General features: G+C 35.9%; 1 protein-coding gene across 8 annotated transcripts in view; it reads right to left on the minus strand.

Moving 5' to 3' along the window:
• Positions 1-1,105: 1,105 nt before the first annotated feature.
• CLEC16A (C-type lectin domain containing 16A) overlaps positions 1,106-15,368 on the minus strand; it is an 87,740-nt gene continuing 73,477 nt past the window's right edge. For 5 of the 8 annotated variants that reach the window (XM_075058827.1, XM_075058826.1, XM_075058825.1 and 2 more), the window contains one exon: positions 1,106-6,837. In XM_075058827.1, the coding sequence (XP_074914928.1) occupies positions 6,503-6,837 (335 nt within the window). In that variant the 3' untranslated portion in view covers positions 1,106-6,502. Of the gene's footprint in view, positions 6,838-8,066; positions 8,161-11,351; positions 11,561-15,368 lie in introns of all 8 variants that reach the window. The other 3 variants (XM_075058828.1, XR_012654579.1, XR_012654578.1) reach the window with 3 other exon arrangements.

A 15,368-nucleotide genomic window follows, 5' to 3' on the forward strand; every position in this document is an offset into this window, starting at 1 on the left:
ACATAATTAATGCCAGCAAATACAGACTCAGCTATAGAAATCTGGATTTCAGAAACATACAACAATATTTTCTAATTTCACTCCCTTCCCAGACACTTATTTACATTTTTCTTTAATTAACATAAGATATTGTCACATTTACTCCAAATGTCTAACATAACTTACATTAAATAATACTTATTGCCTGTAGAAATACATTTCAGTATTCAATTCACCTGTGTTTGGGCTTTTCTCCATGTAAATGTAAGTGCATGTTCAGAACATTTTTTTTTCTTTTTTTCAAATGAAGTACATTTCAGACACAACTTTACTGACATATATTTCATAGGAGGACAGTCCTTCACGTTCATTAAATGCTTTATGTAGTGTTTAAATCCCAGGTACATTCATTCTTCTAGAAAAATACATTTCCCCCTCTGCACTTAAAACAATCAAACTTACAAAATGGCTTAAAATGAAGTAAAAAGTTTGCAACAAAAATATCAACATACCTATTCACAAGTGGAGATGCCTGAAGTTATCCCCTAAAGTTTAAAATGCTTCCAGCAGGTCCCCTAGAGTTGTAATAATGTATTATTCAGTGCTATCGCTGGGCAAAACAAAGCTCCTCGAAATTCTAATAATCTATAAATTCACACACTTGAATCTATCCTCAATCCTTTGCAAAATTATCTTTGTGTTCATTGTAAATATTTCTGCCACAGTTAGTCCTTAAATACTCCCAAACACAAAGCCTCAGACCTTCTCATCTCCTCATACATACTTATCAGATTGCAATTACTATGTCTTAAACTCACTGCAGTATGAGTACCCAAAACCAAAAGTAATGAACAGATGAAAAAAAATCTCATGTATCTTAAGATTATGATCTTAAAAGAATCCTGGCAACACTATATACTAGTCTAAACCTTATTTAACTCTTAACTTTTGTCATCAACAAGTATTCTTAGTCATTACCTGCTTCTTAAGCCCTTTTTAATTTTTTTTTAAATAAATGCACTCCACACATTTATTTATGCTAACAAGACAGTCACAACAATGACTCAAGTTTGTCCTTTTTGTATTAAGAACCAATGAATTCAAGTTAGCAAAACAATAAAACAGATACCACCACAGTGCACATTTATTAGACAAGCAAAATTAAGCTTTATATTTATAATACATTAATAAACATAAAATACATATTTTATAACACCTTGCAAAAGAAATAAAATCTGAGCAATGAGCAAATCTAAAAATTTGGGAAGATCAAAATAGGGAAAATTCTGTACAAATGTAATATAAAAATATGTTTCCATATGAAAGAACCTTCTGTTTGAGACTCAGTCCAGAACTACATCTCCCATGTCTGTTACTGCTCAAAAAAATCCTGAGCAGCAGGAAAAAAACCCCCCAAGCACTTCCCCCCTCCCACCCCCTAAAAACATCCCACCCTAGCAAGCCCTGCTTGGATCACTATCTGCTTTTCATAAGCCAACAGGAGACAGTAAGAGTTATTATGTGTTTCTAATTCATGCTGCAAATGTTGGGAAAAGTCAGAGCAACAGAGCAGGTGAACACAGAACCACTCCAAAGACTTCTAGATAATCGAAGTGCAGTGCCCTGGTTAGTGATATCCTAGGGTAGGCCAGTGATGGTTAAAAAGTGACATACCAAAAAACTCTTTCGAGAAGAATGACAGTAACACTTGGAAGAGAATTTTCGACATATATTTAAATGCCTAACATTAGGTTGCCTGACAATAAGAAGACTCAAAGAGACTCATTATCTTTGAGGCAAAATGCCTACATCTCACTGGTGCCCCCATCTGATGTCTCCTCACAAATCTTTGATTCAACTATAGGACTAAAACACTTAGTTTCCCAAACGACAGCTGCCTGTGCAATGTTCTTTTAAAAGCAACTCCCCATTTAACTTTAGCTTGTTAGCAAATACAGTATCAGAATGTTTAGCATGGTGGGTTTTTTTTGAAGAGTACTACGTGCAGGTTAGTGAAACTATTCATTAGGCTATTGTGTAGTTATTTACCTATACCATGTGCAGAGAAAAGAGTGACAGATTACACTAGAGCACTGACAGCACCATGAGACTAAAGTGTTTACTTTTAAGAAGTGGCTTCATACTTATACATACAGTTTGACCTGCTTGTCTCATAGCTTACCTATGTCTTCAAACATACAGTTTTAAGTTTAATTTACTACTAGTAAAAATGACACTCAATTGCAGGGCAATTATTGAATTCCCAGATTGCTTAAAGTAATCATCTCAGGCCACTTGCAGTAAGTATGGAAATTATAGTCACTCATGTCTTGCTCCTTAATTAGAAAAAAAAAAAAAAATCACAGTAATTTCAATCCTAAAGATTGCTGATCTTGCTATAAACTATTTTAACCATCACTTTTAAAATTCTACATACAAGAATACTTCAAATCCACAAAGGAACATTATTTCCCCCTGTATTCTGTCTCTACTGGGCAAAGGGTTCATATGAATCATTGGACATTGACTTAAACTCTGAATACTGAACTGGATTTGAGTCTTAAATTCTGAATATGGAAGAAGAGTTTTTAAATGTCACATACTTGTCCTTTAGCAACAATATTGCAAAAGAATAAATGAATTCTGGAAGATACTCCCAATTTTTCCTCACCAAGCAACTTCAAGGAAAATTCCAACTGTGTTGTAAAGCAAAGAACATTGAGGAGCTTCTTTAACAGGTGTAATTTTATAACTTTTTTTTTTAGGCTCATCTTAATTTAAGGAAGAAAAGTCAGAATTTTAGTTTATCATAAATTAGCAGTGGAGAATACAAACAAGCTCAGTCCTTATACTGTATGTAATTCATGACTTCACACACAAAATACAACTTTTAGAACTAATATATGTGACCACATTTCTAATGAATTTGGTTTAATCCACACAGCTTGTAAAATGAAGTGCAGGAAGCTTAACCTTTGGTTTCTTTCCATATCAAAGAATTTCTGCAAAACAATTAATTTTTGCACGCAAGTTTTACACTGCAAGCATTACTTCCATGCTGAAGCAGACATTAGAATTGGGCACTAATGCTTCCTCCCTCCCCTTCTTTACCAAATTACCAAGAGTATGCTGCCATTACTCTCTTCACAAATTACAAGCTTGAGTCTTGTTTATTGTTGTACACTGGATGACAGAAAAGCAAAGGGGAACAGCAAAAGGCAGTGAGACCTAACAGTGAAGGGAACACAGTTCTGTTAAACACGTAATATATTAGTAAAATTTGATAAAATGAGACACATAGACCATAAAATAGCAAAGTAACATTCAGTATGTCTTGGCTTCTTTGGCTTCTCTTCTCAAAAGCAAGAGAATTATAGAACTGTTTTATTTTAACAGAATCTGGCTGAAGATAGGCATAGCCTCTACAAACACTGAGAATTTAGCATCTCTCCAAAATTTTGGCATTAGCTGCTGCTCTCATTTGCAACTTGGTTTTTGGATTTGGTTAAAAAGAGTGATGTTACACTGACTCAAATCAACTTTTGTTTAGAAAAAAAATTACATTTGTGGCTGATGTACTAATGCTTTCTTGGTTGAGTTTCCTTTTTACAGTGAAAGGGGGATAAGAAAACAGCCCTTGAGTTTTTCTGATAAGGGAGAGATAGATACGATACTCTTCAAGGAATTGTAGATGAGTAACACTGTACTTGCAGAGATAAAAGACTGCTGATGACAGATTATTTCAGCATCTCTAAAGCTTTTACATACTGAAGTCTCCTAATGCAGCATGTAGCACAGTCAAATTGTATACAGATATGCCTTAATATTTGAAGCAAACAAGTAAAAAATCAATTGCTTCTGTGGCATAACCATTCAGAAATTTAGGTTGGTCTGTACCGGTTGTACCATTTATATAACACCACAACATTGGTAGAGCTGGTGCAGTCAGAGCTTTCCTAGTGTAATTCTATCTTTACAGAGAGCTTTTGACAGAACCGCTGAAAGACATCCCACCTTACCGCCCCTTGACCAGCAAGGCTCTACCAGCAGCGGACTAGACAGGAGACCCAGTCTTCTATTTTCCTAATAATAGTATCTCAGTCACTTCCTGTGAAGCTCTCAGTAGACAACTGGTCATGAGATTTAAAAGCCACTCAAAGGCAATGAAAAGCACAATGTCAGCTTTCTTTCCTTTTGTCCCATTTCTTGTGTAGTACAGCTCAAGGGTGAGATTATGCATACCCATTGAAAAGACTCCTTGTGTATGGTCCTAATCTTGCTAGAACTGAATTTGAAATTAGATAAAGATCAAGGTTTTCCTGTTTAAAACTAATTCTATTTAAGGGAATTCAGCCTGCACAGTGGCATTTTGTGTAATCTAGGTCAAGAGTTAAGGTTAACAACTAACATAAAATGCTTCCAAATTAAGTAAGGCATCATTTTTTATAATGATCTTCAGAATATTACTGGGGCTACAGTGTTATGCTGCAACATACTAGAGGAAGTCTAGACTGCAATCAGTTCAGCTAATAAAAAATTATTTTTATTTTATATTTATTATTGGTCCTCGTGCCCAAATTGCTACTGATGTCTAGGCTTGTTCAGGTACATGTACATTAGCTACAATAGTGACTGCAGTGTAAACTCACCCTAAGCGTATGACCAAAAAAAAAAGTAGGCTCTTACTCCAGCAGTGCCAAATTCTCATGTAGTATCCATAGCAGTACTGAGGACACCTAACTCTCAGAATTTATTGAGAGGTTGGGCCACTCTGGAATGGTCAGAATATTGGTTAATTCAATTTGAGACAAAGTAGAAGTCACAGGAAACTAGAAATCAACAAAACTGCATGCAAAAGCTAATAAGGGAAGAAAAAAAATCACTGGCATTCAATAGCAGACACCTTGTATACAAGTTTTACAAAGATTAAGTTATTATGTGAAGGAAAAGATGGAAAAAGCAAGCAAAGTTATACTTGCAGATTAGTCAAATCTCATACATAAACACAACATTTAAAATAAAATCACTTCAAGTGTTCCATCTGACAGCCAGGAATAGGTACAGTAAGAGACTGGGAAGTAGGTAAAAACTTTTCAGATTCACCTACTTGATATGAAATCAATGTTAGCAGAGACAGATGAGGAAACAGATTGCACTGATGACTGAAATCACAATACCAAGTAAAATAGGAGTCTTCAATCTTTCAGTCAGAAAGCACTCAATGTTATGAGCAGACCAGTAATGATAATCTGCTCATTTTACTATTAATTCAATGGAATGAATTTGGAATTTGATGTGGAATCACATGGAATTTGATGAGAAATTTTGAATTCCATTCATGTTAAATTACATATCAAATCAGCAAAGAACATTCCAAACTTTAATCAACACTTTTCCAGTACTTTCTGTCAACTTGGTATCAGGATCTAGGAAGCAAAGTAAGGCAAGCATAAACTCAGAATCACTTTTATGTAGCAATGTTGTTTAACTGTGATACTATCCCAGATAGGAAAAAAACTACACAATACCTTTCCTTTTGAGTTTCAGAGTTGCAAAGGTATTATCAGTCAGATGTGGTTACCTTCTTCCTACATGAAGATGAAAAATTTAAAAAACTTCTTTAAACTGCTTCTGCCTGCTTCTAGAAGTTGTCCTTCAGTAGAAAGGATATCATCATTCCTTAGAGGTGTAGCAATTTGACTATCAGAAGCGAACAAACAAGCTATGGCAATCTCTTAAAATATTTCACTTTCTGCTGTAGCTGGTTAAGCAAAGACTAAAGTAGTCTCAAAAATCCCTTATGTTAATTTGAATAAGCATTTATCATTGAATTTCGGGCTTTTACCTTATAAAGAATTGTTTGATATATATCTTGCTTTGAATCAAACCTTGAAATAAATATTACACACGGAAAACACAATATTGAAGTCTGGAGCCCTACGAAGACAACACTGAAAGTGGCCAAGCCTGCTGGTATCATGCAGACCTCCAAAAGATGAATGAGATGAGGATTTAAAAAAAGAAAAAACAAACTGAAAAACACACCATGTCTCAAATGGAAATGTTATCTCTATACTACAGTATATAATTTTTTCTGATGAATGGTATGTCTCCAGCTTCAGAAAAGTAACAATACAATATCCTGAAGCCAGGTATCCAAAAATTTCTTTGCTTTGCCATAATACTGTAGACCTTCTACAATTAACTTGGTTCCTGCAGCTGGAACTCTATAATAGAAAGAAAGTAGGTGCTCTGAAATACTTTCATGTTCTTGTATAACAGAAATTGCTAGGAAACAACCAGTCCAGATTCAAAAGTTGGTTTTTTTTCTTCTCCAGTTTAAATATGCTGAGCATCTGATGTTTACTCTAAAAGTTGCCCACATTCTCTTTCATCAGTGGGCCTCTTTCTTGTGGACCAGATGGCCTCTCAGGCTTCAACAAGTATCTGCACTCCCAAAGGAAAAACGACAAAGAATTTTGTTGCATTTGTTTCACTGTTTGTCACAGTCTGCAGGTTGGCTTTAGTCAGAACATTCTTCCTCCACCTCTTTCACCTTGCAAACTTCAGACTGCAAAGAGGACTGAGGAATGTAGCTGAATGTTCGAATACTGTGTGGATCAACTGGTGGCACCAGTGTAAGCGACTCTACACTTAGTGCATCCGTATTGTCATCTGTTATTAATGATATTGTGGGCTGCTGTGCAGGAATCAGGCTAGGAGACAGGTTTGCTGTTTCTATGTCACTGTTTTTTACAGCATTCTTGCTAGACTTTGAGACAGCTGAAAGAGTTTCATCAGTCAACATCATTTGACCAGAAATGGTCATCTGAGGCTGCTCTGGAGCTGAAGCATCATCTAATAAAAGAAAACACCAAGAAACAATCAATATTCAACTTAGTATGTACATTAAGCCTAACAGTATACTATTATTTATGAATATTTAAGAATAATTGGGTGGAAAATGCAGTTCTGTGAAGCACTATGCTTACACGTTCACTTTTTAGTAATTAGAAATAAAAAAATATATTATGAAGGCATAACATAAAAAGCCAGCAGAAATCTGTTAAAGTTAGGAACCAGAAAATTTTATACATTTAGTATTAGAATATGCAGCAATATCAGAAATATTCGTAGAGAGAGGAAACTGAGGGGAAGAATAAGAAAGCCTCTCCAGTATTTAGTATAAACTAAAATGAATAGCCACCCCATACCAGGAAGCTCTTTAGAAAGAATAATAAAAAAGAACCCCTGTATAACTAGTTTTTGCCAAGAGGTGGCTGTTTCTCACAAAAATTGGGAAGTCATTCTCTCATTTCATTCTCTAGATTCACATTTAAGTGACACCTCAACCACAGAAAGCAGAACTATGGAAGAACAGGAAGGAGAATAATGTGCTTACTGTAACTGAAAGGTGCTGCAAAATAGGCCTGTTTTTATACAGGCTTGTGTTATGATTTTTTTGTGCTACTAAGCATGGAGCATACAACACAGACAAAATTGGGACTAAGTATTATATACCACAGAAAACTGATATGCTACTACACCTTCCCACACAATAAAAAAAAGCAAACCTAAATACATTAACAGGTATTTGTACCATCCTTTTGCCCCTTAAAATCCTAGCTAACTATCAAGTAAAATGCTCATTTGGCTCAGATGGATAGTGAATGGAGGGGATGAGGCGATACAGCCTTATATGAGCAAGTATGCCCAGAAAAGTCAGGTTTTTTTTTTCTTTTCAGACTAGAGTAATAGAATGCCATTAAAGTAGCAGGTATCCAGCTTCAAGACAGACCATTTTTAGACCTCTTGTAAGAAACAGCATGTGTTCAAGTGTACAGGCATCTGCAGAAAAGTCTACAAGGCAATGTAGTGAATACAGAAGCTAAGAATTAAGTTCTGTTTTTAATACACAGTGACCTTAGAAATATTTCAATTTCAATATGATTCCAATTAATCCTGTAAAAGAACAGAAAGCATGAACATAAGGGAAAAAAAAAAAAAAGAAAAACAAAGCTGAGAATGGAATGGATATGAGTAAGGTATCAGTGAGATAACAATAAGATTTTTTTTTTTTTTTTTACCTTTCTGGTAAGGTAACCCCAAACAATGATGTATTCTCACTTCAGAAAACCACTCAATTTTACTTTTTGCTGAATCGGTGGCTAAAGCTTCTCACTTTAATAAAAACAAAATTTGTAGATTGTAAAAAAGTCTCCTTTTAAATAAAAGGGACATCACTGGTTATTTTTGAAAAATTAAGGACAGATTCAAAGTAACTCTGCAGATTCTTCTTTTTAGCTGTCAAGAAGCTTTAGTGAGAATGTAACGATTGATAACAGAGGAAGTGATACAAGACTTGCATGGAAAATGAACTGCTAAAAACATTGAAATAAAGCCTCATTTCTCTGAATTCCAAGATAAATACTAACATTTCCATATGCACAAAACTGTGAGTCTTTTTGCGGTGATTTTACTTTCTGAATTTATAAAATCTTAAAAGAATATCAAACTTTCTTTGCCAAGATTATTTTTTATCTTAATTATAGTACAAATATTCACCAAAATTCAGGATTCAAAACCTGAGACATTCTGGTAAATAAAGTATTATCAATCAATGGCATTCTGCTCAGGAATGTTATATACAGTACATTGCTATTGCAGTTCTGCTATTTCACTTCTGATTCTGCAGTTCATTTCTTAAATCATTCCTCCCCCTCTCCCAACAAAATATTAATATATTTTCTCAATACTTTCATTTACTGAAATCATGATAGATATACATATTCTTTTGTTATGCTCTATTGTCCCCAAATACTTCCACGTAGGATCTAAATTAATGTTAAAGTGACTCCCTTAACACCAAAGAAAAAGAAAGTATTTGAAAAAAGTCTCCATCAAAAAAAAAATAACCAACCAACCAAACAAAAGTACTATCTGGAATCAGCAAGTCCAAATTTTCTATCCAAAAGTCTGAAAAAAACATTCAGAAAGATAAAAATATCAAAAAAATGTAAGCAGAACATACTCTGTCCAATATTTTAGCTGCAGTATTTATAAAGAATACAAAACTAGAGCTCTTCTATGCTCCCCTCCTGCTTCTATTTACTATTGATAGGAGTAAGTCTGTCTCCTCTACTTTAAATATTTCCTTAGTCACTGTCAGAGCTTCACTTCTGTTACTCTGTTACTGTATTTAAGGGTAGCAGTGACAGGTTTCTGTAACCCAACAGGGCGTTACTGCCAAAATGACTAGGTATTTGCAAACTGCCACTAGTCCCTGCAGGGACAGAAAGCAAATACCAGTACACAAAGTAGCGGTGGAAGGAGAATTTTTAACATTGTCTACACAAGGTCAACAGCTCTCACTACTGTTTTGCAATATATTATCCCTTCTGGACTAACACTTAACTAAAAATCTTACTCTTAAACTACAGCTGTGAAAGCGGTACTTACATCTTTGCGACCAAGCTCACAAATCCATAGGCTACTACTTGAGGTGTATAATTAGCTTGGAACTGCAACTGTAAACTTGTGCTAGGTAAGTTTTTAAGCATGACAATCTCCCATACCTTTTGGATACAAGGATAGAGGAAAACAACCCTAGACTACAGATGGAGGTAACTAAATAGAAAATAGAATACAGAGATCCACCATCTTAGAAGGAAAATTTGGTATATAAGAGGCATTATAGTGAAAAATCAGACCACCCACTTGATGAAAAAATTTTCACATGTAACACCTCCCAGTTAATTGAACAGTTGGCTTCAGGACAATAATTACTAATGAGAAAATCTTTGAGGCTCAAAATTTCAAAACCTTTTGAAGTCATACTCAATTCATAGAAGGATCCAAGTACATAAATATATATTTATGTATGATCTGAATTCTTAAAGTCTCTGAAACTGGAAAAAACAATTGGCAAAGATGCACTCTAGCTGAAAAAAAAAGCTCAAGAAGGGATTATTACAAGAATGTCTGTCTCCAAAATCCAGATAGGTACCAAGCTCTTGATTCAAAAGAGTTTCTAGGCACCCAGTATGTTTCGAGAATAAGTTCTCTACCCATTATCTGGAACTTCTGTCTATATTGCACACAAAAATACTAACTGCTTTCAAAAAACCCCAAACTCCCAACACTTGCTTCCAGTTTGACTTTTGGATAGGAAGAGCAAAAATAATTGTAATTTTTACCTGAATAAAATCACCAGTCACTAAGATGTGCTCTACTCTTAAATATCAAAAAGTTAGCATCTAATATGGAAAAACAGCATTTCTATTTACCTCTCCCCAGCCTCCATGTATTTAAGCAAGCGTGTTCTGGCAAAAAATATAAGCCAGATCCGCAACAAAACCACGGAGTGCGAAGTTGGTTTCTTAAAACAGTTGTGATGTTAACATTTAGTCCTAAGAACAGCCCCCCTCCCCCACATACCCCCAAATTTAAGTCCCAAACAAGGTTTGAAGACAGGATGTCATTTTGCAAGTTTTTGGGTATTATTAGCGCTCTCTGGCTGCAGTGGCTTCAGCAACCTTAGATGTTCTTCAGCATTTCTATAACGCAACCAAGATTATCATTACAGCAAAAAAATCCAAACCAAATCACTCAACTTCTGTTATATTAACTTGTGTTAAGGATGATTATTAGTGAAAGAAGATAGAAAAGAACAGGAAAAGGAAAGAATGAATATCATCTACAGATAAGTGTCCTAGGCTTTACAGCAACATACTATGAAAGCATAATAAAAATATAAATAACAGGACATTAAGTGAAAAGACGCAAAGTAAATCTATAAAGATGAAAAAGGCTGTTTATATAATATTAACAGAGTAAAATATCTTCATGCCATGATAGTAAAAATAATAAAATTAATTAGGTACAAGTTAAAACAGGTTATAGAAATACAAAGATAGTCTGAAGTGTATTTCCATCTTTTTTGCATCTGCTTCCTTTCCTCAGCTCCTCAGGCAATTAAACAGTCCATAAAGCCATCTGCCTGAGTTTGATAATCATGGAAATATTAAGCTTGTGCCATCACAGTCCAAGGACAGTCTTATGCTGAATGCTTGTCCATTTTATCCAAGTTACAAATAGATTTCTTGCTGCTAGCCAAGTACCTGCATTACTGTCCATTCAGGAGCCTGTGCTTACTAAATTCCACTACTGCCATGGCTGCCCCTGTGCAAATGAAGACATAGCTGCTTTGAAGCTGGAGGCTTGATAGCAGGATTTCCATATTCGGCAAGAGAGCCAAAAAACATGGGAGAAACTGCAGATAAGGCTTTCAGAAACAGCTAATTATTGCTTTACAATTCTCCCCCAAAAAACAGTAGAGACAAATATTTAGGATGCTTTCTTCAGTTTCCTACCTCACTGTCATTGCTGTCACAGCAGGGAAACCAAATACGTTCTATTAACTGTTACGGGCTTTTGAAAGCTTATGCAGGAACCTGCCTGAATTGGTATTGCGCGAGTTTCTGTTGCAGCTGCTGCTTGAAGACCTAAACCCAGTGTCCACCGTGACTGTCAGCCTCCGACAGACTAAACACCCGCCGACGTCCTTTCCTGCCAGACCTTACTAGAGGAAAACACAGCGATATATCATACGAAGGCTTTAACAATGAAACAAGGAAGGGAAACTGGAATGAAGACAAAGGATAAATGTTAGAGTAGCAACAAGAATAAGTGACAAGGACACATCCATAACTGCTGGTATCTTGAATACAATTTGACACCACACCAAGAGTCTTATAAGTTTGGGAAATACTTCTGAAGCTGGAAATAAGCAAGTTTAACTGAATTTAATTTTTTGCTTACCTATCTGGAAATGTTCATAATACAGTTTGGGCTATGTCTGGCAATACCAATAGCATTTACACTGAGGAGGGACTGGAAGGCATTTATTTGCATTACAATCTACTCACACGCTTTAAAAATCTTGAGAGAAGCTGTTTATCACAAATTCTGGTGACATAGAATTATTCTGATTTCCACCGGCCATAAATTATAAAAGAGGGGCACTACTGGGCAGGTGACAATACTTCAGACCATTCAGCCCTACTATTCTATGATATGAAACTGAAGTATTAGATTTGGTTTATAATAAAGCCAGAATGTTTTAAAAGATAGCAGCAGTTCAGATGATGATGCTTGGTGCACAGAAAGTTTCTAGAAAAGAAACTTTCTAGGAACAGAAGTACTTCCTCACCTAGTTAGAAAATTACTATCATCACAGAACAGAAGAGATCAAATCACATTTACATTACTGATTATAGAGGGGAGAGACAGGGATGGTTTCAGTAAGATGGCAGGCACTGCTCTTACAGGCTCTCCATGCTTGATAATCATCCCTTCCTTGGAATATATAAATTTTATTTTACAGACTGGAATCCAATATATTCTCTGCAATAAGGGAAAGCTCTTTGTACTTATTTTAGACCTTTTACCATCAATATCTGCCAGAAATGTGAAATACAGCAAGTGGCAGAGAAGATCAATGCCTTCTGAAGTTCTCGATATCCATTGCTCCAATGTAAACACTTTCTTAAGTATTGAAGTCAATTGCATTTTAAAGCTTAAGACAACTTAAAAAGTGATAAAATACAGCACAGATGACATTACACATGCATAATTCTGGAAGACTGCTAACTTACAGTAAGAGAACTTCTTTATCTTAATCTTTGGCATATATAAAAATAAGCACTTTGAAGAAGTGCATGGTTCCAGCAAGTGTAGGCAAGAAGAGACTGTATTCTAAGCTTGGAAGCTTGATGATTAAAATCTGCCTAGCAAGAGAACATTTTTATCTTATGCATAGCAACACTTTAAACGGACATTAAAAAAAAATAATCATGTAAATACAAATAAAAAACCCAACCTGAGAGCAGCATTTGTAGAAACTGATACTGCTTTTCCTGTCTTGCTAGGGATTCTGCTTTCTTTAAGGGATGACTTCTGCTTTTTCAAATTTAAGGAATGGACATCTTGTAAAGGACTAAGCTTAATTCCCAAATACTGCAAATGGGGGAGCTGCTAGGCTTTAAAGTATCTGTGCCAGGAAGTATTGTGACAATTATTAGGCAGGATAGCTGATAAACTCAGGAATAGTAAGAGTTTATTTCACTCATGACAAAGCAGTTAATGGCATGATTTTTCTCTTACAATGACTGAAACATGCACAGCAGTCATGATTTCATGTAAATTCAGTTAACCTCCCTCCTCACATTAAGATACTGTGTGATTGTTTGATGCAGGTAGGAGTGATAACAAGTAAAGTATTTTTACAAAACACCAAATTAAATTGATTTTTTTCCTGTGATACATTTTTGAAAGCTCTTTTACTGTTTAATGGTTAATATATACTCTATATTGCGAACACTGTTTTCTCTCAACTAACAATTACGTAATTTGTCTTTATTTTGTTCTCATCTATCACTGTTTTATGAAAAAAGTCAGCGTGTATGTTCCAAATCTTCTTTCCTAAAACAACTTTGTGAAGATTACAAGTACCATCTCAAATATATCAAACTCTGAACAGTCTGACCTTGTCAACAGACAGTAGCTTAGGACACTATAATCACAACTTTACAGTAGAAACAACTGTTGTGGTTTAAGATGTTGCTCTTAAGGAAAGTAGTTGAGGTAGTTGAAGTCCGCATACACATCTCCCCTTTATCTTGTCTGGCCTTCTTGACTGAAGTTCCTGAGCAACCTAGCATGTTCTTCAGGGGCAACAACCTGAGCAGTTGCCAGAACAAAGAGGGGAGCAAGGAGGGAGGAAGGGACAGAGAGCACGTATGTGTGCTCGTGTGAGTGTGTTTAAAATTGAATGGGAAATGAGAAGGGAGATTCAAATGTGACAGATGGTGGCAGCATTCAAGTGCTACCTTGGGGCATAAAACAGATCTTGGTAACTGCTTGCTGTTCATCAGCTACTTGTTACTTCCTCCTTGAAGGAGCCACTTCACATCATGCAAGCCCCCTCTTCTGCTTCACAGCAGAGTAAGGCAGTTTAATTTCAATTGTCCTCAAGAGGTTAGGGGAAAATCACATTGTTTTACACTGAAGTTGGTGAATACCAACAATTATTTCTGTAACTTAGCTGAGTGGTCAGTGAGACCCGATATAACACAGACAGTGGTCAAGACACTATCACTTATTTCAGCAGTCTACTTCTGTTCATGCAGAAGCCTACAGAACAGCTATCTGGACATACCGAACAGAAAATCTCTTTCATCATCATGCTCCTGGCAACAGTCTCCAGTATAGATCACAGTTACATATAAATACTATAAAAGGGAGAACATTCATGAGAACATTCATTACAAACTTGCAGTAAATGGTCAAATCAGTTAATGCAGAAACTTGTTCCCAGGAATAGACAACAGTATCGATCCAACACTGAAGATTAGCAAAAAAGTATCAAAGCTCCCTGGGTCGGAAAAAACCCTCCCCACAACCCCACTCCCCAAAGACCCAGCTCCAGGGATTTCAGAATCCTCTCTAGTCTATACTAAGCACCTATAGACACCGTCAGCAACTCAGCTGTAACTATTTAAAACATTACTTGTTCATTATTGGCTGCAACTACATTAGCAGTTTGGTTCACACCAATAGAGCAGCTTTGAAGAATTACGTACACTTACTGCTTTAGTCTGATTTTAGGAACAGTTTTGGTGCATTAATGAGATTCTTTCACAAGGAAACCAAACTGTAAGATATGCTGCAACTATGCACCAAACACACTTCAAATATTAATAGCAACATACATCTGAACTAATAATTGGTCCTTCAGACAATCACATACATGGCAGGGATGCTTGGTCCTAAAGGTCAGAGTAAATATGGTCCACAGCAAAATACCTAAGCCACATGCAGATTAGATGCATGCACCTCAGTACCAACTGTTGATTGTCCTATTGCACTGAATTACCTGCTCATGCACATACAGTCACTGTCTTCCTCTTTGTTACTGCTCTCTGAGTAAAGTTAGCAGAACAAAATCCAGGACTTGAACTCAACAGTCATCCCTGAAGCAGGTTAATGCAAGCTACTGACTTGGGACTGAAGTAGCTGACACAGATTCTCACATTCATTTCCACTGACTTTGCTGAAAGTTGCCATGCTCACAGTCGTAGGGCACAGAATTGTATCCTCACAACTAGATTTGCTAAAGCATCTACATCAGTGTGCCTAGATCTGTGCAAAAACCCAACACCCATCCAAAGACTGTTCCTGCATGACAAGTGGCATTTTGAACATACTTTACGATTAAGCCACAATGAAGGTCATACTAAGTGTGGACAGTTCATGCAACCTAACTGGTAAAGTGCAGACTAAAACCAGGCGTTTAAAAAACCTTTCCTCTGTTTTTCAGTTTGTTGGGT

This window comes from Buteo buteo, chromosome 27, assembly GCF_964188355.1.
Source record: "Buteo buteo chromosome 27, bButBut1.hap1.1, whole genome shotgun sequence".
NCBI classification, from domain to species: Eukaryota; Metazoa; Chordata; class Aves; order Accipitriformes; family Accipitridae; genus Buteo; species Buteo buteo.